Source organism: Elgaria multicarinata, chromosome 6, assembly GCF_023053635.1.
Source record: "Elgaria multicarinata webbii isolate HBS135686 ecotype San Diego chromosome 6, rElgMul1.1.pri, whole genome shotgun sequence".
Classification (NCBI taxonomy): Eukaryota; Metazoa; Chordata; class Lepidosauria; order Squamata; family Anguidae; genus Elgaria; species Elgaria multicarinata.
In genome coordinates this window covers 43213610-43240954 of record NC_086176.1, presented here as the reverse complement: position 1 = coordinate 43240954, position 27345 = coordinate 43213610, and the positions used below count along the sequence as shown (strand labels likewise).

Genomic DNA, 27345 nt, shown 5'->3' with positions numbered 1-27345 from the left:
GTGAGTATAAACATTTATTTGCAGTTTGTTATGGCAAGGAGGTGTTATGCAGACAATTCTGTTAGGCCACGACTTATGCAAAAGAAAAGAAAAAAGATACTAGCAAGGCTGCTAGGATGAAGAAGCAGAGTCAGCTCTCCCCTTGAAAATATAAGGTTGAAAATATAACTTGGTGACTTTTAAATAATTCCTAGTAAAGTGTTAAGTTATTGTTCCCATTGTTAAAGGACCAACATGTCAACCTGCATTTCTTTGCTGACTGCAATCCACCAGGCACTGTATAATCCTATGCGCCCCACCCCCACCCCCACATTAAATCCCGTTGAAATTAATGGAAGTTGCAGTTATGTTTTGTGGATTGCTTCCTTTACCTGCAGAGAAAATGTCCTCGTTTCACACACAAAAAGTCTGCCAACAACAGTGAACATGAAGAACACATACGCATACTCCTTAGAATGTAGACAGAGATATAAATAGAACAGTGAACATGAAGAACACGTACACACACTCCTTAGAATGCAGACAGAGATATAAATAGAACTTATACTGATTTATTTTATCACTATTTACATAAAAATTAGGTAGTATCAAAACAGGAAACATTTAGCCACATCTTCAGCTCTCACGTTATTTATTTAAAATTTCAGTAGTTACATTTTAGTCAATTTTATCAAATAGTATGGCCCTAACCCAAAGAAGAGAGAATGCAGATGGTGTACTTACAGGTGTATTGGTAATGCTGATTCACCAATTAAGCTACAATCCTATACATTTACATTGGAGCAAGAGCCATTGAACACAGTGGGGCCTAATTCTGAGTAAATATGCAAAGGATTATGCTGCATTCTATGGTTCTGTGTTGCATCCTTTATTAAGTTGGGTTTTAATTTTTTCTAAATTATCTCCAAGGTCCTTTCTATGATTCTAGGAATCGTAAAATGATACCTGGATAAACTTTGGCACTCTCTTCCTATCTGCCTAGTTGGTCATCAATTGCATTATAGTTGATCTATGGACGCTACATGATGTCTGAGGTCAACCTTATGATTCCCATTTTACCAATACCCTTTTGTGCTGCTGATTGGTTGATATCATTGCTACACTTACATAAAGTATTTCTGTGCATGACTCTAAACAGGGCACATAGCTATAAGCCCCTAAATTAACTTATATATTGGAATGATCTTTAATGAAGACAAGCACAAACCTTGAAGTGTTGACATGTGTTGTTGTAGATCATGTACTGGGTGTTAAGTTTCATTTTCCAGAACTGCTCTATAAATAGTTCCCATGATCTTGGAAAATAGCATACAACAGAAGAAAAATCAAGGTAAACTTTTCCTTCCAAAGAAAACTTAAAACATAAATGTTGCTGTTTTCTAAAATACTACCTTCCATAATCTCTCTTTATAAAAATGGAAACATTTCAAGTATATTTGTAACAAGAAAACAAATTTATTGATTTTAAAAGACAAGACACAATTTTGTTTTGAAAAACACAAGAAAGCTAGCCTGAGTTCAAGTCTGAAATATTCAGAAAAATCCTACTATCTTTAGTATGTTCCAGTCATTTGTTTAAACAACACACTAAAAGTTAATATATATTTTTTATAATTATAAAAGTTCCCCAGTTATTGTACAGTACACAATACAAATTGCCCACAAACTATTATTTAGCTCCTGCCAATTTTGAGAGGACATGATATACTAAAAGATTTAGCATTTTCACAAAAATCACATCAGGAAATACATATTTACAAAATCAAATACATTATACAAAACCCATCACGTTATTCTGTAAAGATGTTTTCTTTAAATAATTAAAAAGTATATTCAACTGTAATCCAAAAACTGGAAAAGAACATTACATTATCTCACACATACAATCTACAAAAAGTTGCTTACCTCATTTACATTATATATTCAGTCAATTGGAAAATAAAAAGATCCAGTATGTTCTACTAGTGTTTCCTGCATCTCTGTGCTTGTGGGACTGAAAAGCATGATCTGCCACTTACCAAGTGAAGTTTACTGATGGCACTTAAGGGGGGGGGGGAAACCCTTATAAAATAAACACACACAAAAAAAACAACTTAGCGAAGGTAAGAAAGCCCTGAGTGATAGGAAGGTTAGTGATTGGTAAGAACTAAAATCAACCCAATTAAACAGGCACAAATTTCTCAAGTTTTTAAAAAGGCACACAAATGTTTATTTTATTTTTATAGCCTCACTAGCTAATACTAAGACCGTCAAATTTTAAATGGGAAAATTAAAGTATAAGGGAGAAATCTCCTTTGGTTAAAACCTTTGCATGTTGAAAATTATTTGGTTAGTCATTGTAAGTAGAATTTCAAATTTGTTTTCCTGTCTAGATAAAAAATATAATACTCAAAACAACCTGGGATCATATACTATGTCTTGTGGAAGAAAAAGATGTGTGAATTTTAATAAGTAGCTTTAATGAGTAATAGGATGCTTCCTAATCACAATCACACATGATTTTAAATCTGAAGATTTTAAAGTTTGCAACACACTTTCTATGTTGTTTTGCAATAATATTTAATTCATTGTGAACAAACCATTAAAGGGCACATTTCACTTTAAAAAATTGATTTCAGAAATAATCCCTATTTAAAAAATACTAAGGTGACCATATGAAAAGGAGGACAGAGCTCCTGTATCTTTAACAGTTGAATAGAAAAAGGGATTTCAGCAGGTGTTGTTTGTATCTATGCAGCACCTGGTGAAATTCCCTCTTCAACACCACAGTTAAAGCTGCAGGAGCTATACTAGAGTGACCATATACAAAAGAGGGCAGGGCTCCTGCAGCTTTAACTGTGGTGATGAAGAGGGAATTTCATCAGGTGCTGAATGCATACCAATGACACCTTCAGAAACTCCCTTATCTATTCATCTGTTAAAGATACAGGAGCCCTGTCCTTTTCATATGGTCACCCTAAATACTACTTATACACATACTTTTTCTTGAATCTGGTCAGAAAGGGAGATCCATTAATCCTGCAAAAATGCAATATGACCTGGCATAGCAGATGATTGGTAGAAAGCAGCCACTCACCTGCCTTGGAACTTTGCTGTTGTAAATAATGCTATGTCTTCCCAACCTATTATGCTATCCAGTTCTCTCTGAAGTGGAATCAGATTTAATTCCTGACTTCAAATGAGTACAGGTACAGAAGCATTGCTGCTGCACAATCTCTATTCATTTCCTATATTGTTTGTAGGGGAGGCTGCTCAGCATCAGCGTTTGGCAGATTTCCCTCAGCGTGAGGCTAATGGAGTATGTTAATGTTTTGTATTCGACCATGTATTCTGGTGCATTTCATTTTACACAATTGATTTAACTGAAAAATTCTTACCGAGTATTACTCAGGGCTTCCAATCCCAACGTAACTTATTTTTTAAGAAGGGGTGGGGAATTAAAAAAATAAAACAAAAATCAAATAAAACTGAAGACAAATCATTTTGAAAACAAGGCATGTTACTTCAGCCAAAATACCCTAGGCAGTCACTTTGTAAGTGGCTTTAACTATTAAGTAAAATTGGTAACGTAAACTCAGTTCTACTGGCACGTAAAATCACTAGCAGCAATGATCAAGGCATGCAAACTGAGAAGCATTTACAGTAAATTATTATGAATAATAAATTCAAAAACCCTTTGAGTATTGCATTTATTTTAATTATACATTAATCTGAATAACTTGTCTGAGGAAGGAAATGTTTTTTTTTTTTGCATTATAGAATTTCAGCAATCCAAGTATCTTTCAGAATAAGCACGGTAGCAGCACAAACTGCTTATTGGTGATACTGCTTGGAACCAATGGACTACAATTTTGGAATATAATTTCTAGATCAGGCCTGCACAACTTGTGATCCACCAAGCCAAGTGCAGATCATCAAGCATGTGCTCTGAGCAACTGCAAACCCTCTATTGTGGCAGTCTGAGACAGGCGGCAAAAACAGGATGATCCAACCTCAGGCTGGTCACCATACATGGCTAGTGTGCTGTGTAGACTTGGAGTGTCACAGGCCTGATCTAGAGAATGGGTTCATTTGGCATTTACTATTAAGTTTTTTGTTTGTTTTTAATCACTCAACTCCTATATCACTGGTGCCTATTTTTATATCAACAATGTCTTACATTTTGAATTCCTTAGAAATTCATTCAGTGACACATTCATTCTGTAACAAACCAAAGATAGGATTATGTATAGAACCAAGGCTGCAGTTCAAAAAAGTTACATACATAGTGGTAAAACAACATGCACAATCAGAGGTTTCTTTGAGTACCAAAGACGCAAAATGCCTGGTTTCAATAGCAAAATGTCTGCCGTAGAATATTCAAAGACACCTCCGGGTCCACACAGTTCTCCACCATGAACACATATATGATAACTGGACTGTCATGGTAATAACCTGTGACTATTTTATAGCAGAGGTGTGCAACTTTTGGCCCTCCAGATGTTTTGGCCTACACTTCCCTCAGCCCTAGCTAGCATAGACAATGGTGAAGGATGGTGGGAGTTGTAGGCCAAAACATTTGGAGGGCTATCAGTTGTCCACTCTTGGTTGATAGGAATGGTAGTATATGGGTTTGTTTCCAATGGTGCCCTTCTGCCAGCAGAATAGACACCACTGGCAGATTGTATTTCCCTTCCCCCCTGCAGCCCCCATCCGCAAATATACTCTAGAAGCTTGGGGGACACACCCCAGAGCAGATTTGGGGGATCCAGAGGGATACTTGCTTGCACAATATTAGATTTAACTCATAGAATTTAACTCCAAACTTTCTGTAAAACCCAGATCTCTGAAATACATTTCCTATTTACAGTTGTTGAATACTAACATAACAATATTAGTGTGAAATACATTTATATGCCTGTTAAACATTTACTTGTAAATACATTTTAGGTAATTTACAATTCAGGTTTCTTTAATCAAATAATTGCCCCCTAAAATACTAGAAATATTAGTTTGTGCAAGCAGTATAATTAAGTGGCAGTGGCTGTTGTTTTCTAAATATATTAAACCTAAAATCAGATGTTTGCCTTGAATTCAAGTATTTATTCTGTAGAAAAGCATTTGCAACAAAGCTAGACCTTAGATAGTTAAAATGTCTTTAATGTACAGGCCTGGGATATTTTACATTTACATACAGACTACATATGACAATCTTTTTTAAAAAACAAAATCTTGAGCAGGGCTGTGGGAGGTGCAACCAGTGGTCTCTGATGAGGACTCCTAATATTTTCCTTATAGTTCCCAGACCTTGATCCTTTGAAAAATTGTGCACACGTAGTACTCATTAATCCAGATTGCTGTTGTTGGGTATGGGCACAGTGAGCTTACAGTTCTGTCAGTGCTCTCACTACCCTGAGATTTGTACAAGTAAAATTAACTTACAATGCTCAAAGGGTTAATGCAAGGTATTACCATCAAAATAATTTTCTAACACTAGAACTAAGCACTGCATTTATGCTTCTATTCCAGTTTTATTTAGTCACTAAACAAACACTCTAGCAACAGTACTAGAATTCCCTTTCCTTTTATCTATATATATATAGAGACTGACCTGTAATGCAGGAATAAGGGCCCAAATTTCACGACTGGTACTGCTCTCACAAATCAGTGTTACATATTCTGAAATTAGTGTTATATGCAAATTTACCGTTGCTGTTTTCCTTAAGGTAATCCTTTTATAAAACTATTCAATAAATGAAATTAGGTTGCAATCCATGTCAAACTAATCTGATTTCTTGCCAATTTACCTTGTGGAAACTATGAAGATCATCAATGTTTTACTGAGAATAATTTGAGAAAGGTGTTTCCAATGCTTAAAAATACCTCGTTTTAAAATTTAAAAATCGTATGTAGATCTGTACATTCCTGAATGACGGTACCATCAGTACTGTTTTAATTATCATCACCCATGGTGAACCAAATGTGGTAACATTGCACATCGGTAACTTTTTAAAAAGATGACTGATTTCAAAAGTAGTGTTGTAACTCCAAGTTATAATACAAAAATAAGCACAAAGCAAAAAATTCAGACAAGACAGTACAAACATTTGTTAGTTTAAAGTGACAGCACCAACTATTTTGCATTCCTGAAGTGCTTATGAAAAATGGGCCCTGGATCTGAATAAGAAATTTCAATAGTATCATCCACATTGATCACTGCATTACTTGTTCAAGAGCCAAAAAGTCTTTATTTAAAAACATATTATTCCTTAAATGAGCTTTTAAAACAAATTGCCCACAAATCATGAGTTCATTCTCCTGCAATGCTCCCAAAAGTGCTTCAACTATGTAAGTATTCTCAGTGCTGTGGAGTTAACATCTGTATTTTATGTCACACAAAAAATCTTATTTCAAGATCCTATCCAGGATTCAAAGCATTATGTGGGGACCATCTGTGAAAATGTCAAAAATCACAGTAGTCAGGAGCAACATCCAAAGTCAAGGGACCTAAAAATCAGGGGACGACTGGAGCAGCATCTAAATTAGAAAGGAACTGCAACTGGAAGAGGAATTTGGGGGAACCCTGGTACATACACAAAATATTTGGGCACATGCATGGGAGTCTTTGGATCCCAGCCCTTATACATCAAGTTTTTCAAAATGTTTATAAGGAATGGTATGAGTATATAGGCACAAGTAGTATAATATCAGAATGATTAGGTTGAAGAACCTCTGGGGATAATGCAGGTCAGTGGGCCCATATGATTTGTAAGGCCTACCAGTGGTTCACAATGAATCCACTATAAAGCAGAAATTATCAGGGGATAAAAATGTAAAACATGTTTACATTAACCCAAACCTGCTATTCTTCCAGTCTGTTTTTATTAACAACTTATCGGAGCATTTTTGGATGTATTTTCTGGCTGCTGAAATCCATTTTATTTCCATGGTTCCACTGCAGACCAGAATGCCACTTTTTTATCAAGATATAACACAAGGTACAATAATGTATTGATCTTTTTGGCACATTGAATACAGTGATCAACTGAGGAGGGAAATAGGTGGTGGGGGTTGATCGATAGAGATTTACAAGCCCTATCTCGCTCAGAAAACTAAATTTGCATCTTTCTCTCATTTCTCTGCATAAACAAAATCCAACATTAAAAATGAAAAAGACAATGATAAGAAAACATACAAGTTTGCCATCTGAAAAAAATGATATCCGTAAATACGCCGCATCTAATACAGAACAATCTTACTAGACCTTTAAAAAACTATGCTGAAAAATGTTTCTTTGTTTTTACATTTAATTTCACTGTATTGAAGTGTAAACATTTCATAATGCACAATGAGAGGGAATAACTATCACAGCTTAGTTTGTTTTTATTTTGTTTTTAAATTTGGTGAGGGGTGCAGACGTGATGGATTTTGAGGGGGAAAATAAGAACACATTTAAGTAACAATGAACAGAATCATAATGGAATATATCAGCATATGTTTAACGATGTGGCAGGAATTACTAGGCACAACACCTAGCTCAGCCCACACTGCCAGTAGGCTTCAAATTTTGCAACTCTAAGCAATTCTTAAAGCTTAGTTTAGAAAGTAGAAATGTTCAAATTAAAAACAATTTAGTAAATCTTTAGAAATTCTTGAAACATGAAAAAGCTAAGATCAAACCTGTGTGCTATAAATATACCAATAATTCCACCTGCTGTTCAAGCATTTGGTGATTGTAACCTTAAAGATCGTCTTTCAGACATATGATAAACAAAGCCCCTAATATTTTACCCAGGCCTTGCTATAAAGTCTGTAAATTTTCTTTGTGCTTTCCTTCATTTTTGGTTTGTTTTGATCAAACTAAGAAAATTCAGGTATCTTTTAAATCAATGAAATGTTTAATCCATTATACGTACAACAGGTCAATTAGAATAAAAGGGAAACAACATATAGTATGATTTAACTGTTAAATAAAATAGCAGACTGACCCCCCACCATATGCACAATTGAAACTATATGCTGCTTAAAAAAACCTTTACTTACTTTACTTTTTAAAATTAAAAGTAGATAAGGGTTTAGAAATATATATTTATATATAAATTCTTGTTTGGGAATTGGCTAACCTATTTTGTTGACCTTTGACATTGTTAAAGCTAGTTTTGTTTTTCACCCACTCTCCCCCCACCCAACCAAGAAAATCTGATTAGTAATAAAGTGAAATTCAGCTATAAATAAGAAAGAAATAGGCCGTCACTCTGAGGGATAATATATCTAATAAAAAAATCTTGATTTCTGAAGACTATGTAACCTGCCCTTACTGTTTAGGGAATTTGAAAGGGGCGGGGGGGGGAGGGGAAGAGAAAGAAAGAAGACAGGCACACTTTGTTGAATCAATGTAAGAGTTATTAACAAGAAAATCTTAGCTTCAGTTCTGTTTAAGGCACCATGTAATAGCCGAGGTACAATGATCCCTGATGTACATTCTTAAATGGCAATGGTCCGTCTAGCCACCTATTCAAATTCTATGCAATTGGGAAATAAGTACAAGTGACATGTGCCAGTTTCACTGCCTATTAAACATTTCTGTATAAAATGAAATCCACTTAAGAACCAGGAATTATTTTGAGCAAAATTACAATGCAGGTTGCTACATTCCTTGCATCCTATAAACTATCTTTAACAAGAGCAGCAGATTGAACTATCACGAGGAAAAGGACATGGAATTAAAAAAGTCATCTGAAAGGAATGGTTTCCTGCATGTCCAGTTCCATAAGTAGCACGTACAATAAAAAAAGAAGATGCTTTTAAAAACTTCAGTATATAAGATCTGCAGTCCCACTGAAGAGCAGAAAGCATCTGGGTAGTGGTCCCATATGTATATGAGGTGCATAATCCGCCAAGTGCTACTGTTACACAGCCTCCGCTCATTGAAATGTGGTTTGACTCTTTGTTTGCATCCAAAGAAGATTTCATTTGAATTTTATGCAAGCTCTATTAAAATGAATGGAGGTTGCACAGAGTCTAGGCAGATTGTACCTGAAATCAGTAGTCTTAAAAGAGAGGAGCTGGTATGCAAAAAATTAAAAATGATTTCTTTTAAAGGAAGCTTGCATTGTCTATAATGGTGTCATCTGTACATTTATTAAGTACACATTACCACATGCGATCAGAGCTCTCGTTTATCCTGCAACGGTGAGAATCGCTCTTCCTCTGAGAAAGAAGACAGTCTGTGTTTTCTAGCATTATAATAAATTTTCCAATATATCCCCTGAACACTCTGAAATGTATTAAAATAGTGTCTTCCAGTTCTCTTCAATGAAAGCTGCCTTTGAATAACCATTTTAATGCAGCTGCTGTCAAATGATCATGCCTCCAGTGTAAATCAAAGAGGAAAATTCTTGATATTTCAGAGTGCAATTAATTAAAAACCCTATTTATACGAAATCACCATGACTAACAGTTAACATTAAAATATTTTGTAAAAACTATGAAAAAAATTAAATTACTTTTAATTATAAAGAGGACAAAAACATTAACATTAAGCTTCGCAAAAATGCTTCTTGACTCTTGAAACTAAGAAAACTCTTTATATTAAGCGGCCAGTGAAAAATGATTGTATTTACCAATTTTTCCCCCCGCCCCAAAAGAGACCTGGCAAAATACATACACCCAATTCCATTTCACAACTCCAGTAAAAGTAATGTTCAAGCACAGATAAAATTTGACAACAGTTGACTTTCAGACTTCTTTTTTGCATCCCTTCCCTCCCCCATGATAAGCCCAACATCAACAGGGCTAATATAATCTGGAAAAAAAGAGCTTTAATATTTGTTAGACTGCAGTATATGTATTTCCAGTAGCACTGCATTGTCTGATAGTTTGAGTAGCTGTAACAATGTGCTCATTGTGAAGAGGGTTCAGGAGGTTCGGCTGCACTCCACTCTCAAGCACGGGTTGCAGGCAGCCCACCTGAAAGGCCTGGCTAATTTCAGTCTTCTCTCTCTTGGCTTGTGGCTCTCCAGATTCATCCAGCTCTTCATCTATTTCACTTTCAACTTCACTGCCTTCATCTGCACAAATAAAACCACCATGAATCCTGCAATCTGAAAGAGCCATGTTATTGTGAGATATAATTGTTTAACCACCCTACCATTACCCTAAGTTAGTGCTGTCGGTTGCTCCCAGTCCATGACCAGATCCAACACCAACAAGACTAAGACTAACTTACATGTGCACCTTGCTGGGTTTCCAGTCAAATAATTCACCATTTCTTAAATCTGCAGGTAAAGGTTTATTTGTTTCTCGTCATCCTACCTTCTGAAGTGCACATTTTTACTACATTACAACCATACTTCCAGTTTCTGAGCTATGGGATGTATCCATTCCACTAATAGATATGCTTTTTCAGCAGAGCCAGAAGGGGTGCAATCCCCCCCATCCCCACCATGCTCCCTCAAAATCTGCTCTGGTGGGCTGGGGTGGGAGGGATGGCACAGTGGGCAGCAATGGGGAGGAGAGAGAAAGCAATTCCTGTTGCACTTGCAGATTTCTGCTAGTGTAATATTGCATTTAACACTATATGTTCACTTGTCAACTTTTTTTTAAAGTTTGCAATATCTACAACTATCTCATAACCTATGACCAAGAATTAAACTGGTAATGCAACTACTGTGTCATACTGGCGTCAATTAAGCCTGGTTTACAATGCCAATAAATTTAAGAGGTCCTTGTGAATTCTTTTCAAACCCCCTTAAATATTAAATGGTAGAAATATGAAACTAAAATACACAAAGGTGCTTTATGTGAGAAGAAACACATGTTCCTCTCCCCTCTGAATCCCACTAATTTGCTCTCTTGGAAGAGGTTCCCCCAACCCTCAAAGTGGAATTTCAGAGAGAACATGGAGCTGCACTGGAAAAGGGAGAGTAAGAACGTCTGATTGTATGAACAGAGCTCCACTTGCAATTCTCTAAATCTAAATCAAGATCTATAATGTATTTAATACTAACCTTTGTCCATATTTCCAGGAGACACAGCATTTAAATCACCAAACTGCAGATGAAAAAATAATTAATAGATATTTATCCAATATGATATCCTACCAATTTCTATAGCAGTCAAATCCTCTATCAATCCCTCTGGCACTAATCATACCCATGACTACACAGAAATGAGTAGCAGTTGTTCACCCCTATGCATAGGTCTTTGGGTTTTCACCACTCAACCATGTGGGGAAAGTCAGTGTTCTAAGACAGCTTTCCTCAATCTAGTACACTCCAGATGTGTTGGAGTGCCATTCACTACGCTGACTGGGAATGACAGGAAGAGAGTTCAGTACATCTGAGGGAACCAGGTTGAAGAAGTCTGCTGTAAGATGGCAATCATGGTAAGAAAATGTTGCTGCTAACAACATACCACAAGGTCTTCTAATCTGAAGCTGACTGTTACGAAGTATTTAGGAGACTATTCCAGAAAAAAGAGAAAAGGAAAGAAGGAGAAAATGGATGAAGGCATGCAAGACTGTAAGTAGTTTACAAAAGAAGTAAACATACCACAAAAGCAGCAACGAGAATTTGTATACTTGATGAATGAAGGTAAAGACCACTCATTGCTTGATTTCCACCTTTTTTTCATAAGACCCTTTTAATTTTAGCCCACATAGCAGAAACAGAATACAAGGAAGAAAAAATAAAATAAAACTAGGGTGCTTTTTGATGTGTCTAGAATAGCTAAAATAACCAAATATGATGGCTACATCAGGTTTCTTCAAGTTCTCTTCATGCAGAATTTTGATACAATCAAAATAAAACCCCTGAGGATGATTAGGTTTCATCTAAAATGGTGAGTATTAGGATGAAAGGAAACACCTGCTTTGGGAGAAAAACATGAGCTTTCTTTATTCCACGAAAAAACAAATAAATAAATTTAATTTCCTCTGCTGTTTTGAAGTGCCAGAGTGGAGACCAATTAAAAAAAGAGGGGTGGTAGTTTGGATATTGAAGATTATAGGAAGATTGCAGATTCAAAGGAATGAACAACTGGGCCAAATGGCAAGAGCAAAATGTAGGGTTCAGTACTCAGGAATAAGCCCAGTGTGAACAAATATATGCAGTCAAACTAAAATACACAGAAATTGTTAAGGCCTCAGTATGGATTTAGGAAGTATCAGACAGCAGAACTGAAACTTGGGGCAGTATCCAACTATGTCATTCTGTTAGTGTAAATGACATTGCACTAGCGGGAAACTAGGCTCTGAACTGTGCGTAAGAGGAGAATCCAATTATGCTTGCACAAGTACGGTTGCACAAGCACTTGCGCATTACACTTGTGCAACCTGTATTTTATAACTCTTCTGCAACCTGTTGCACATTCCTCTTGCACAACTCACTATGTGACTGGTTGCACAACTGCTTGCAAAACCCGCTGTGTAAGCATAATGAGCAACAACTTGCACAACAAAACGATTTGGCGGAATTCCGCTAGTACTATTTCAGTTTCTGGAATGACACCATTCAATACTGTCCTTGGTTTTATATCTATTGTGTCCAAATCTTGCACAAAGAAGTTTTATTGCAACAGTTAACCCACCTCCCCACACAAGACATATTTACTGATTAACAGAATATACTTAGAGAAAATTACTTCTAGTTTGTCTTTAAATCAGTTGGTGAAGTATTCTAATTATGGACTTACCTCTCCCATGACTGCAATAGGTGTCTCTCCAGTGGCTTGAGCAACACGATGTTCAACTAAGTAAAACATGTATTCATCGTACAGTAGACGGATCAGATGAAAAGAACCAAAGCTAGCAGCACTGCGCAAGGTTAAATCTCGAATAACCATTGAGCTGTATAAAAATTAAACAAATGGGAAATAAGAGCATTCAATATGTAATTCAGAAACCTCTGAAGCATATCCAAAACAATCTTGGAAAATTAAACCATTTACGCAAATATGCTTATTTACATTACATTTAAAAAGTTCTACTAATGTGTTCAGACATACCATTAAACCATGTCGTAGTGTTTTGTAAATGAGCAGCAGTGAGTCTTGGGCTTGTGCACTCCCCACCCCCACCCCCACCCCCAAACTGGCATGACTATGAGGAGATCCACTGCCTGGCTTAAACTAACTAGGGTTTCATGCTACGGCCAAACTGGAATAAACTATTATAAACTATGATTTGATCCTGGCCTTTTTTTCACAGTATAACTAACCACAGTTTGAAATTTTTGGACATAAGAATAAACTGCACTTAATTAAAAACAGGTAGTGGGTGCTTCCAATCTCCTTCTCGAAGGTGTGCTGGAAGAAGGGAATGTGTGAGCCTGTGGCTCATTCATAAAGTGCCCAACTAGAGGTTTAGCATTACATCCAAACCAGGATATTGTCTCTCTTTCCCCCAGAATTACTTATACCAGGGTTATTGGGAAATGATGCGGTAGATATGTGGCAGTGGCTGCCGTTACTCAATGGTGAGGGACATGCATGTTGTGTATGATCTCAGCACAATAGATTACAAGTTAGCATGCAGTCCAATGCACAATGAATATGAACACAATTTTATTTATTGAAACAATCCAAAACCAGGATGGTCAACATAAAGTTCATGGGTTCTACCTGGCCCAGCACAGCCTACAGGAAAGTTACCACGCAGTGGAACACCCATGGTGGGAATATCTTGGTAGGCTAGATAAACCCCAGAGGACTATTCACAGTGCCCATTCATGATACACAAGGATCACATTGGCTGGGTTCATACACACATGTTGGTGGTTATTAAGGTAGTGTGGCTTATTAACCACCCCTGCACATGCTGGGTGTGTGCCACCCAATTTCCCTAATTACCCTTGCTTGGGGTGTCTTGTTGCTATGTGTGAGCTCTCCAAGGTGGGTTGCTGGGGTGCTTAACAAATCACCCAGCAATTCTACAACAGAGTGTGGGTCCTGGGTGGTTTGTTAACCACCCCAGCTACCCAACATGCTGGGTTCACACATAAAAACAAGCTGTGCCTGGGCAAGGATAATTAGGGAAATTGGGCAGCATGTGCCCAGCATGTGCAGGAGTGATTAATAAGCCGCTGTGCTTTATTAACCACCTTTGTGTCATGCAAACCTGGCCATTTTTATACTGAAATTGGTTCATTGTCTTCAGTATTAGGTTAATTATCCCTCTCTTATGGACAATGACTAACTTCTTTATTGGGACCTTCAGAGGAATTAAAATAGCTTCCCAGGAAACAAGTCACCATCCCCAACCACAACAAAGCCTAACTATATGTCACTGCATTTCTTCACGTTCTTCCCTTGTTAACTTGCGACCAGGATAACTGAGAGAGCACCTTCTCCCTTACCAACCTGCCCGGTCACTGAGGTCATCTGAGGGCATGCTCCTGGTAGTTCCACATAGACCCATCCTTCGATTGGAGTCCACCAGGGGAAGAGCCTTCAGCGTGGTGTCCCCCCCCCCCTTCTATGGAATTCCCTTCCTCTGGAGGTCAGGCAGGCACCAACTTTGTATTCCTTTCAACACCTCCTGAAAACATCATTGTTCCAGGAAGCCTTTTCTTAATGTCCAGCCATGGTTCACAGTTCACCTTTCATTCTGCTTTTAAAATTTTTAAGGTGTTTTATTGTTTTTATTATATTTCACCTTGTGCACCACTCCAAAATGTTGAATGGGGAACGGTATATATATATATATATATATATATATATATATAAATAAATAAATAAATAAACAAACAAACAAACAAACTTGACTCTCTGCTCTTTATGACAAACTTTAGGTGGAAAGCATGACTTGAGGGACTGGTGTTGTGATAGCACTGTAATATGAAAAAAGAAGAGTCTGTGTATGCAACAGAACATAACCTACTTGGAATACTTTAAGGCACTGACCTGTAGAAAGACCACTTTAACAGAAATTGTCGCGCTGCTTTAGGAAAACTAGGTCTTCCTTCATATGGTTTCAGTGCTTGCATCATTACATTATCAAGCCAGGCAGCCCACTGCTCCAGAGTACTCTGCTGTTGAAGAGTCATCTTGAAATCTGTTTCCAACCTCTGAACCATGTTGTCATCACACTGGCACACCCAGGAAGCCTGCTCCTGTCACAGTACAAAAGAAGTCAAAAGTAGTAGCTCTATCCCACATTTAGACGTTAATTATAGGAACCCAAATGGGAAAGTGGTTTAACCAAGGGACAGAAGTACCAAAAAGGAGAGAAGATTTTCTGGATATTTAAAAGAATAGATGGATTGGGGGTTATCACAGCCAGAAAGAGGAGTAATGGAATTGTTGGGCATTAAATGTATTGTTGTTGCTTCTCAACTCATATGTATAGTAAATAACTTATTTGATAATTTCAAATGGGTTACTAAACATCTTAACTTTTTCCCAAAGTTGACTTAGAAGATACTTGCCTACTGTCCACAGATGCATTGATATTGATACTGCAGGATACCCTAGTACCTTGTTGACAACCCAAATGTTTTCAGAAAGTGCAAGACTGAAACACCTAAAAAGACCCCAAACTGCAGAAATGTTTGATGAATATTTTCTTGCAAGGAGGCTGAGCTATAAGCTGTAATTTTTCAGTTATGCCTACAAAATATGCAGAAGCAAAGCATTCTTGTAACAGTTTTTTCTAGATGGAATTGCAGTGGCAGCTCAGAGACTCAGACCCAAGGAAGAAAAAACAACGACACACTTGCATGCATTCTCTAAACTTCCATTATACCTGGACATTGGCAAAATCCACACGGTTGAGGTCATTGAGCATCTGGTTGATTTGAGAAGTGTTCTGCAGCACAGCACGAGCTGCCTGAGCGAGATGATTAAGAGATGTGTATCTTCGCAGAGTCTGAGCAAAGGCACTTACAGCGGCAACCTACGAAGAACGAAGAAAAAGGCCTGACATACACTCTCATAGGAATGCAACTGGCCAGCAAATTTGATTAAGGTCCCGTCTTTACTGAGAAGTACATTTTTCACACGGCTATCTTTTTTTCAATGAAAGAAAGCTGATGAGAATGGGGAAACTTCATGGATGTGACAACAGATATACAATACAGCTATATATCCCACAAGTTTTTCTCTGTGACATTTATTCTTTTTATGGGACAAGGTAAGTAAAGGCAGGAGTTCTGCGCAGGGGGTTGAAATTGACAAGATCTAAAAAGCATGAATTCCACAAGAATTCACATAATCCACCCCACCCCTCTTTCTCTCACGCACACACACAGAGTTCCATGTCGTAGCATCTTCTGACAGATGTTTTGCCAGTTTACAGCTAAGAACTACACAACTAATGAATGCAGTATTCAAAGTCCTTCAATAGGATAATTTTAGACATTTGTAAACGAACTGTATGTTTACAGTAATATTAAGGAATGTCATAGATTACTAAAAAACATTCAACATATAAAAATATTTCATATTACACGAAGACTCACTTGTGCATTATTTTGTTTTAAAGGGATGCTTTTGACACTGGCTTTTATACTTATGACTCAGAAAGCTTAAAACAATGGTTTCCCAGGGTTTCATAACACCCTTTTTGATTCACATAATTTAGAAGGCAAAAATAACTATTTTACCTTGGTTTGAATCATTCTCTGTGGAATATTGTTCATGGCATTGGAAAGCCAACCTTCAAGGCTTTTTGCAAAATTGCGAATGGCTTGGGTCAAGGCACCTATGCATGAAAGAAAGCAAACAAATGAAAAAAAAAAGTCAAGGCATGTGTGTATTGAAAGACTTATGTCCTTGAATATTAATAGAGTGAGGGAATAAATGCAAATGCATAGTACTAATCATTGTAGGGATAATAAATAGAAATACCATATAGAATTAAAGGCAGTACTGTATTGGCACAAGATGCCTATAGAACAGTGAATATCTGGCCATGGTCTAGTTCTCGCTGAGGTAGTAAACATGTGTCTGGGCTGTGTCACTTCAGACTGCAAGTACGAGGTATTTTGTGTTCAATCATGTGAGTTCCCACCTGCAGTCTGAAGTGGTGGAGTGAACACAGGTTCACTTCCATATATACAAACTAGACCCCAGGTAAGGGTCAATCACATATTACAGTAGCAGGTAAAGGAACACTTACATGACAAAGTAACTCTAGATTGTAAGTATATCATTAGATGAAGCCACTTGCTCTTACTGTGGAGTTACAGTGTAACCAGTGATATAGTGGAGTTGGGCTTGCAAGTTGAAGCACTAGAACTTCTTGATTAGCAGGGACGATGACATCCTCTGCCACTCCCCACAATTCAATTGGGGTGCTATTTCAACCACAGCCTTCTATTTTCTCTACTCCCCACAATTCAGCAGGCTTTCCTGTTCTCTCTGAGATTAGTTGAAATCCTCAGAGTAGCTGGTGGGTGGGGTGGGAGTGGATTTTCCCAGGAACAAGAAATTATTGCTGTATTTTAGGGTGGCCTGGCCTTCAATAAGTAATTAAGACCCATTAGTTTTACAAAAGACTTGCTTCTGGCAGCAAATTGGTTTGCTGATATGAATCATCATAGCTGCTTGCATTTTTGGACTCTTCATGGGAACAAGGATACAGGGAATGATGGCTAACTGTATTTCAAAAATTACCACTACACTACTGAGTGTAAAATATCATTAGCTGTTCTCTGAGATTGCAGATTTTTATATCCACTTTTGTACAGGTACAATACTAATGCTTGGATTTGAGCTGTATGTGATTTAATTCTATGGAGTATTTCTATTGATTGTTTCAATCCTGATCAATGTTAAGTACCATAATTTTAACTTCTATAGTTGAGTTTTATACCTAATTTCTTTATCTGATTGTTAAAAGTTTGGGATGTCACTTGAATATTACCCTCCATATTTGAGAGTTACTGTCTGTTATTCTTAAGCGCATACAATTATAAGGTTTTTTTTAATCAATGTTTTCAAATGCATTTAAATACTAAGTTTTTATAACCTAGCATGCAAAACTAAACCCAACCATTCAGTGACTCTTTAAAATATCTATGGAACAGATGCAAACACAGACTCACTCACCCTATGATCACAATTCAGGGAGCTAATTGAGGTGTATTTAAGGGCAACCAGTAAGATCTTTCTTTGAACAGGAAGTCTTACCACCACAGGTTAGTAAAAACATAAACACACACTCACACACACAATCAGAAACTGCTTCAGAACAGCTTTGCTGTTAGAGGAGTCTGTTCTTTAAGTGATAGAAGTCCAAATCTCTGTTGCGGGCAGGGATCTCTAGTTGTGTAGTTCTGAGGGCTGTGGCCTACGCCAAGGTTTTTTATAGAAGGCCAGGAACTACTAAAGTTCTATTTTAGTGCTTATACCTGCCTCAATTATAAAGCTCCAGAATGTTTCGATATTCAATATGCAGAAGCTGGAATTTGTAACACAATTTCTAAACTAAATCTAGCCACCAGCATGGTCTGCAAATCCCAAACATAAAAAATAACCATATATTTAACAGATTGGAATGGAAATAAACTCCTATCATGGAATGGCATTGAATTATGTCTTGTAGCTTCTCTGGCACTAATTAAGCATTCAACACATACATTGAGCTTTATGGTTTTGGCTTAACAGAAGGATACTAGCTTATAACATATGAGTAACTTCTAGTTCAAGATATGTGGTGGAACAAAGATTAAGTGTGAAGGCATCTTACATTGGGATACATAAAAGGGAATTCTGAAATTAAAATTTGACCCCTTTTTTCTCATTTGGTCTCACTGATATGGCAGATATAGTCGCCAAAACTAGTGTCTAAAACAGCCTTCAACAAACTAGTGCCCTCCAGACTTTTTGAATTACAACTACCAACATTTCTGACGATTGGCCATGCTGGCTGAGGCTAATGAGATGTGAAGTCCAAAACATCTGAAAGACACCAGGATTGGGGAAGGCTGATTGAAAATTTGAAAGAAAACAAGCAATGTCAACGGAATAACAAAAAGAGATCATCATCGTACATGCTATAATCAATCTCAATTCTCCGAGTGGTGGCCCTTGTGTAATAAAAGCAGTGCCACCCACGTACAAGAGGGAGTTATCAACAGGGTTAGGGGAATGCCAGGAGTGGCAGAAATACTAAGAAGCTTGTAAAATAAACCCCATGCCCCCCTCCCCAAACAGCCACAGGATTGAGCGTGTTCAGTGGCCATGGAATGCTGACTAACTGGAGAAAACAAACAAACAAAAAATTGAGTGGCAGGGGAATGGAATGGAGTATTCTGGAGGAGGACATGGCTGACTGACCAGAATAGTGAACAACAGCACTCTGCCCTGCAACCTTTTGTTGCAGGTTCCATGTTTACCCTCTGTTTCTAAAGTTCAGGTGTGAGGGCTATTGCTTGTGCAATCAAAATGACACCACCCAAAAGGAGTATAAGCAGGCTTCGGGGAAACCCAAGGTTTGCAGAAATACGAAAAACATTCTCAAAAGACATTTTCAGAAAACCCCAAACGGGGGGAATCCCCAAAAACAGTCCAATGGAGAAAGCATTGCTGACTGACTAGAACAGTGAACAAAAACATTCCATAATACAGGTCCCACTTGTAACTTCCTATAACTGAGATCCCAAGGGTCATGCTTCCCATCAATCTCCCTGTGCCCCCTCCAAAATTCTGGGGGTCCTCTGATAGGCATTCAGTGAGGTACAAGGGAAAATTGGGCATCCGTGCACACACATACACATCCCATGCATTTGCATGGGCTTCCTTAGATCCTGGCCAACATAAAATGTGAATGACAACAACCCCTCTATGCACAATAGATCATACTGCACTAAATAAAAGCTAAGCAGTAGCTAAATATTAATCACTAAGATTAAATATTTAGTATTAATCACTAGTACCAAAATGAGTCATATTAACTGCCCATTAGAAATGTACTTCGCTTAAAAACCTCCCCAACATCAATAGTAGTTAAGTTTAATTACAGAAGAGGCCTGAATAGCTCCATAAAAGCTTCCCATGAAATAATCATTCTAATAAACACACACTAATTTCTACAGAAACATCTGACACCTGACTTATAGCTATATATCAATTGGATTTTTATACATTTTTCATATATAGATATTGTAGCTACAAGCGACAGACATATGGCCACAGTCTTAGTAAAATAGGAGCAACTAAAACTTAGTAAAATAAGTCCAACTTATTAGGACCAACCAAAAAGCTACCAAATAATGATCATGTTGAAAGTTGGCCGCAATACAAATCCATTGGACTGGACAATATCAAGGGGATGGAGCCCTTCCCCAAAGCCCCTCTACTAATATCATTCACCACACCCCATTTTTCCTTTCTCTGTGCAGAGAGAGAAGCATGCCTTTCTGCATGGAGAATGGGACTCAGACAGAGCTTGGAGGAGCGATTCCTCCAAGCACTAGCCAAGTCAGGCAATTCCTTCACCTCCTGCTTGTTGTCCGGAATTAGGGCAATGAGTGGTGTGTGAAGGGAAAGGAAGAGCCACTTCTCTAAGCAGCTGCCAAATCAGGCATCACTTTTGCACATGGAATGGTGAGCAACATGCGGCAGGAAGGGATTCAGCCAGAGCTTTGAGAAGTCACTCTGCCAAGCGGTGACCAAATCAGGCTACTTTGGGCAGTGAGAGAAGCCTGAATGGAAAGGAATCAGGTGACACTTGAAGGAACTCCTCCAAGCACCATCTGAGTCCCTTTCTCTGTGCTGAGAGAGGTGTGCAGCCTCCACATCCCTCTCTGCACAAAGAAATGTAAAAATGGGTGGAGAAGATGTCAGGGGAGGGGGAAGGGCCTGGGAGAGGAGTGGGCCTGCAGAGGTACTCATGTGAGCCGCATGTTCCTCACCGCTGATTTAAGGGTGCTAAACTTAGGGGGGTTAGTACTGAACAAACACAGCTCTAACTTGGTTTTAAATTAAGTACCACAGAATAGTAGGCAGATAAAAGAGAGTGAGATAATTCATAACAGGAATTTAGCACTTGTAAACAACGTTCTTTTCAAATACCAGAAATAAATCATTCAAAAAGCACAAAAGGCTTTTGCAAGTTTCTGAAGATTTCAAGAGGGGTCTCATTTCATATTAATCCAAAATAAATTCTATGACCACCTTTGTTTCAATCCATTGAATGCCTCTAGATTTGTATCAGGCCTTTACTATTAAAGGCTGATTTTACAACATTAAAAAAATGCTCAGTTTTCTTGGTACTCATAATTATTAAGGGACTTGGTGAGTACAAAAAGCCTTAATGTTGCATTCTTTGAAGCTGGGATGACTAATATACAAGAAAGCTACTCTGGAGAACAGCATTGTCACCTCAGCTTCATAATATGAGAAAATTGCTTGAGCTGCATTTGATTTCATATAGCACATGTAGGCTGTTAGTAGCTAATACTTTTGCAGTAGCACTTTCATTAGCAATACATTATCTCATGTTCAGAGTAAAAAACATGCTTCCCTGTAGTAGCATACGTTATCAACATTGTTGCTCATTACCCTCACATTTCCTAAACACTTCCTCTACCCCCAAACCCAGATGACTTTTAAAAAATTGGTATCATATCATACGAGATGCCTTCCAATTCTCTGATAAGGAGTCCAAGTTTAGTGGCAAGTTGATTTTTCTTTTCCTTTTAAAACAAGATTTCACATTTGATCTCCTTAACTATATCATTTATTTATTAACTTCATCCTAAAACATCAGGACAACCTCTCCTGTTGTTAGGACTGATACAAAGAATTCATTTAGTTCCTCTGTAAATTCCCTATACTCCTTCTACACCTTTGTTGTCTAACAGTCCAACCAGCTCCCTCACAAGTTTCTGGCTTCTGATCATAGAATAGCAGAGTTGGAAGGGGCCTACAAGGCCATCGAGTCCAACCCCCTGCTCAATGCAGGAATCCACCCTAAAGCATCCCTGACAGATGGTTGTCCAGCTGCCTCTTGAAGGCCTCTAGTGTGGAGAGCCCACAACCTCCCTAGGTAACTGATTCCACCGTCGCACTGCTCTAACAGTCAGGAAGTTTTTCCTGATGTCCAGCTGGAATCTGGCTTCCTTTAACTTGAGCCCGTTATTCCGTGTCCTGCACTCTGGGAGGATCGAAAAGAGATCCTGGCCCTCCTCTGTGTCACAACCTTTTAAGTATTTGAAGAGTGCTATCATGTCTCCCCTCAATCTTCTCTTCTCCGGGCTAAACATGCCCAGTTCTTTCAGTCTCTCTTCATAGGGCTTTGTTTCTAGACCTCTGATCATCCTGGTTGCCCTCTTCTGAACACGCTCCAGCTTGTCTGCGTCCTTCTTGAATTGTGGAGCCCAGAACTGGACACAATACTCTAGATGAGGCCTAACCAGGGCTGAATAGAGAGGAACCAGTACCTCATGTGATTTGGAAGCTATACTTCTATTAATGCAGCCCAAAATAGCATTTGCCTTTCTTGCAGCCATATCGCACTGTTGGCTCATATTCAGCTTGTGATCTACAACAATTCCAAGATCTTTCTCGTTTGTAGTATTGCTGAGCCAAGTGTCCCCCATCTTGTAACTGTGCATTTGGTTTCTATTCCCTAAATGTAGAACTTGGCATTTATCCCTATTAAATTTCATTCTGTTGTTTTCAGCCCAGCACTCCAGCCTATCAAGATCACTTTGAAGTTTGTTTCTGTCTTCCAGGGTATTAGCTATCCCACCCAATTTTGTGTCATCTGCAAATTTGATCAGCGTTCCCTGCACCTCCTCGTCCAAATCATTAATAAAAATGTTGAAGAGCACTGGGCCTAGGACTGAGCCCTGCGGCACCCCACTCGTTGCCTCTCCTCAGTTTGAGAAGGTTCCATTGATAAGTACTCTTTGAGTCCGATTCTGTAGCCAACTGTGAATCCACCTAATAGTTGTTCCATCTAGCCCACTTTTAGCTAGTTTGTTAATCAGAATGTCATGTGGTACTTTGTCAAAAGCTTTGCTGAAGTCAAGATATATGACGTCCACAGCATTCCCACAGTCCACAAGGGAGGTTATTCTATCAAAAAATGAGATCAAATTAGTCTGACAGGATTTGTTCCTGACAAATCCATGTTAGCTTCTAGTAATCACTGCATTGATTTCAAGGTGTTTACAGATTGACTTCTTTATAATCTGCTCCAGAATTTTCCCAGGGATGGATGTCAGACTGACTGGTCTGTAGTTCCCAGGTTCCTCCTTTTTGCCCTTTTTGAAGATACGGACAACGTTAGCCCTCCTCCAGTCGTCCGGCACTTCACCCGTCTTCCATGATTTTGCAAAGATAATAGACAAAGGTTCTGAGAGTTCTTCTGCTAGCTCCTTCATTACTCTAGGATGCAGTTCATCGGGCCCTGGAGATTTAAACTCATTCAAGGAAATTAGGTGTTCTTTGACCATTTGTTTATCAATCACAAACTGCAATCCTGTCCCCTCAATGTCTGCTTCACTTTTTCCAGGGGGGTCATAGACCCACTTTTGGGAGAAGATCGAGGCGAAGTAGGAATTGAGCACTTCCGCCTTTTCTTTGTCGTCTGTTATCAATTTGCCATCCTCGTTAAGCAGTTGAACCACCATTTCTTTCCTCTGTCTTACTACTCACATATCTGAAGAAAGCCTTTTTATTGATTTTAGCATCCCTCGCTAATCTCAGCTCATTCACAGCTTTAGCCTTCCTGACGCCATTTCGGCACTTCTGCGCCACTTGTCTGTACTCTTCTTTTGTAGCCTGGCCTTCCTTCCACTTCCTATATGTATCCCTTTTTGTTTTCAGGTCATCTCTAAGCTTTTTGTGGAGCCACATTGGTTTCCTCTGTTGTCTTCTATCTTTTCTCCTTGTTGGAATTGTTTGTAACTGTGCCTTTAAAATTTCATTTTTTAAATACTCCCATCCATCCTGCACTCCTTTTCTCATTAGGCTCCCTTGCCACAGGACCTTACTTATTATAGTTCTGAGTTTATTAAAATCAGCTTTCCTAAAATCCAGAGTATGTGTATGGCTACGCTCGACTTTTGTCTCCTTCATAATAAAAAATTCAAGTATGACGTGGTCACTTTCCCCAAAGAGTTCCCGTAACTGCCACTTTATCCACTAAGTCATCCCTATTGTTCAATAACAAGTCAAGGATTGCCGATCCTCTAGTTCCTTCCACCACTTTCTGTAGGAGAAAGTTATCACCCATACATGTCAGGAATTTCTTGGAAGGGCCGCTTTTGGCAGTAATGGTCTCCCAACAGATATCAGGGTAATTGAAGTCCCCCATCACTACTACATCACACTTCCTTGAAACACTGGCAATTTGTTTCTCAAAAGTTTCGTCCACTCCTTGATTGGGTGGTCGGTAGTAGACTCCGATTATCATATTCTTTTTATTCCTAGCCCCATTTATTTTAATCCAGACGCTCTCGACGGGGCTCCCAGTCTCATCCGCCTGTATTTCTGTGCAGGGATAGGTATTTTTAACATATAGTGCAACTCCACCTCCCTTTCTATTTCTTCTGTTCTTTTTGAACAAGTTATATCCTTCAATTGCTATATTCCAGTCATGGGAGTCATCCCACCAAGTTTCAGTTATACCTATCAAGTCGTATTTGCCTTCATGTAATAAGAGTTCAAGTTCATTCTGTTTGTTTCCCATGCTCTGGGCATTAGTATATAGACATCGAAGACCATGTGTTTTATAGTCTGGCTTTGTTCCTACATTGTTGCAGACACTATTTTGGGACACTGTTGGAGCTGTTCTCTGTACTGTGGTGCATTGGCCTTCATCCATTGTTGCCTCAAAATTTACGTCTCCCACCCCCGTAAGATTCAGTTTAAAGCCCTCCTGATCAAGTTCTTCATGCTGTGGCCGAACTCATTCTTTCCAGCCCTTGTGAGGTGCAACCCATCCCTTGCCAGCAGTCCATGTTCCAAGTAGTGTAGCCCGTGGTCCCAGAATCCAAAACTCTCACGACGGCACCACCTTCGAAGCCAGTCGTTCATCCGGAGTATTTTTCTTTCCCTTTCTAATCCTCTTCCAAGAACCGGGAGGATGGATGAGAAAACTACCTGGGCCCCAAAGTTCTTCAGTTTCCTTCCCAGAACTTCAAAGTCTGAAATGATTTCTTCGTAGCTCTGCTTGGCGACATCATTTGTTCCCACATGGATGAGAAGAAAGGGGTATGTGTCCGTGGGCTTTATGAGCTTCGGTAACCCTTCAGTCACATCTCTAATCTGTGCTCCAGGGAGACAGCACACCTGGCGAGTCCATGGGTCTTCACGACATACTTGGGTTTCAATCCCACGCAGCAGGGAGTCTCCCACAACGACTACTCTTCTCTTCTTCTTGGTTGACCTACCTTCTGCCTCTTGGTCACTGTTGCATGGTGTCTCCTGTACTTCCTCCTCTGCAAACTGTCCTTCAGTCTCATTCTCCAGAAGCTGAAAGCGGTTGCTTAACTCTAATGGCTCCACTGGTGCAGAATGCCTTCTAATTCTTCTGCTCCTAACTGTCACTCTTTTCCAGGGAGTTTCCTCTTCATTGGCTTCCCTCCCCTCAGCATACTCCACTTCTGCTTCAGCTGGCTGTTGTTCTTCAATCTCATGTGCTTCTTGTTGCTGTTGCAGTTCCACCGTTCGGTCTAAGAACTCCTCGACTTCTCTTATTCCTTGGAGGTTGGACACTCGCTGCTCAAGTCCTCTCACTTTTTCTTCCAAAAGTGCCACCAGCTTGCACTTGTTGCAGGTATACGCCATGTTGAGCTCAGGCAGAAACACGAACATTGCACAACCGTTGCAGGTCACCACCAGGTCACATATATTTAAAGATTTTAAAAATCATTTGTATTCATATTTGTAACAATATATTCTTTAAATATAGCCAGATAACACTGCAAGATTTGTCTATACCATTTTGGATGTAGCAAAGGAAGACCTACAGAACTACAGGTTTTAATTTTTGTGAATTGCCCCTTGGCTATTGGGCGGTACGAAAATATAATAAATAAATAAATAAATAAATAAATAAACCTAAACATTAAAAAAAAGGTTTACACATAGAATGTGGAATATCAGTTAATTAAGGACAGGAATAAAGAATGAATGGGCCTTTCCCTTGTTCAGATGCCAGTGCATCTGAACAAAACTTTTCTTTTTCCTAAAGCTTTTAAAACTTGATGTTGTGCAGACTTCTACTGTTACTTTCTACTGTTAGTTTTTCCCTACCCTGTGCCTGCTTACCCTTCCCTGTACCTGTTGGCATTCTCTTCCCCTCCTTATTGTTTTACTATGATTTTATTAGATTGTAAGCCTATGCGGCAGAGTCTTGCTATTTACTGTTTTACTCTGTACAGCACCATGTACATTGATGGTGCTATATAAATAAATAATAATAATAATAATAATAAAGTGCAGGTTTGGGACTTGACTGAGGACAGTAGACATTCATAGATAAAAGACAGGTCTTGTCTGAGTCTGGGTTCCTGTCTTGATACTCGTAGTTTTAAAGAGGTGTTTGATATGTAATGGCACCTGGTGGGGGCTTATAAGTTAAGTAGAGGTGGCTTACAATGTAAGTAAAATAACACTAAGATCAATAACACTTCCTAGGAAGGCCTAAGGCAAGAGCATGAAACACAAACGGACCGAATCAAATTCCAAACCAGCAGATGCCCAGAGACCACATTCATAGACTTTCCATGGAACATAGTCAATTACACTCAAATTCAGCATCAAAGCACCATCAATTCTGTCTCAATGAAACAACTAACATCTGAACAATGATTCCAGATTTCAAGCCTTGCTCCCATCTAATCCTGCTTTCCACATGCCACTAAATGCCTGCCCAGAGCCTCCTGCTGACCGAATTTGCTTCCATCCTATCCCACCCCAATCCCGGCAACTCAAATGTCTCTTGCCATTCTATGCTCTTTTTCTATTGGCCTCAGACTATTGCTGTGCATTCTGCTCCTTCTCACATGGGTTCAAAAGCTGGCAAATTGCAAATGCAACACTCAATATTCTGTTCCTCTACTAACCCTATTATTTATTTATTTATTTATTTATTTATTTATTTATATAGCACCATCAATGTACATGGTGCTGTACAGAATAAAACAATAAAATAGCAAAACCCTGCCACATAGGCGCAGGGGAAAAGGCTGTTTTGGTCACTGGCAAATCAGCCTCTTTACCCTACGAAGGGTACCAATTTTCTATCAATGAATTTGTTAATACAATTCATTAATTTGTATAGAGTTCTGTCAGACATCCCAATGTAGTCTATGGCACACCTAGAGTGCTTGATACTGCTCTCGGACCTTTCTGATCTAAGATTAGCATATTATTCCAAAGCAAGTTTAAAAGGAAATTTGTCTTGAT

The 27345-nt window shown here is 38.6% G+C and overlaps 1 protein-coding gene across 1 annotated transcript in view; it reads right to left on the bottom strand.

The window, feature by feature from the left end:
• Window positions 1-8940: 8940 nt before the first annotated feature.
• The window catches only part of RFX3 (regulatory factor X3), a 160174-nt gene continuing 141769 nt past the window's right edge, over window positions 8941-27345 (bottom strand). Inside the window, exons 12-17 of the mRNA XM_063129286.1 lie at window positions 16581-16678; window positions 15722-15871; window positions 14881-15089; window positions 12673-12826; window positions 10989-11031; window positions 8941-10049 (exon numbers count right to left, since the gene is read on the bottom strand). Of these exons, the coding sequence (XP_062985356.1) occupies window positions 9811-10049; window positions 10989-11031; window positions 12673-12826; window positions 14881-15089; window positions 15722-15871; window positions 16581-16678 (893 nt within the window). The 3' untranslated portion in view covers window positions 8941-9810. The remainder of the gene's footprint in view (window positions 10050-10988; window positions 11032-12672; window positions 12827-14880; window positions 15090-15721; window positions 15872-16580; window positions 16679-27345) is intronic.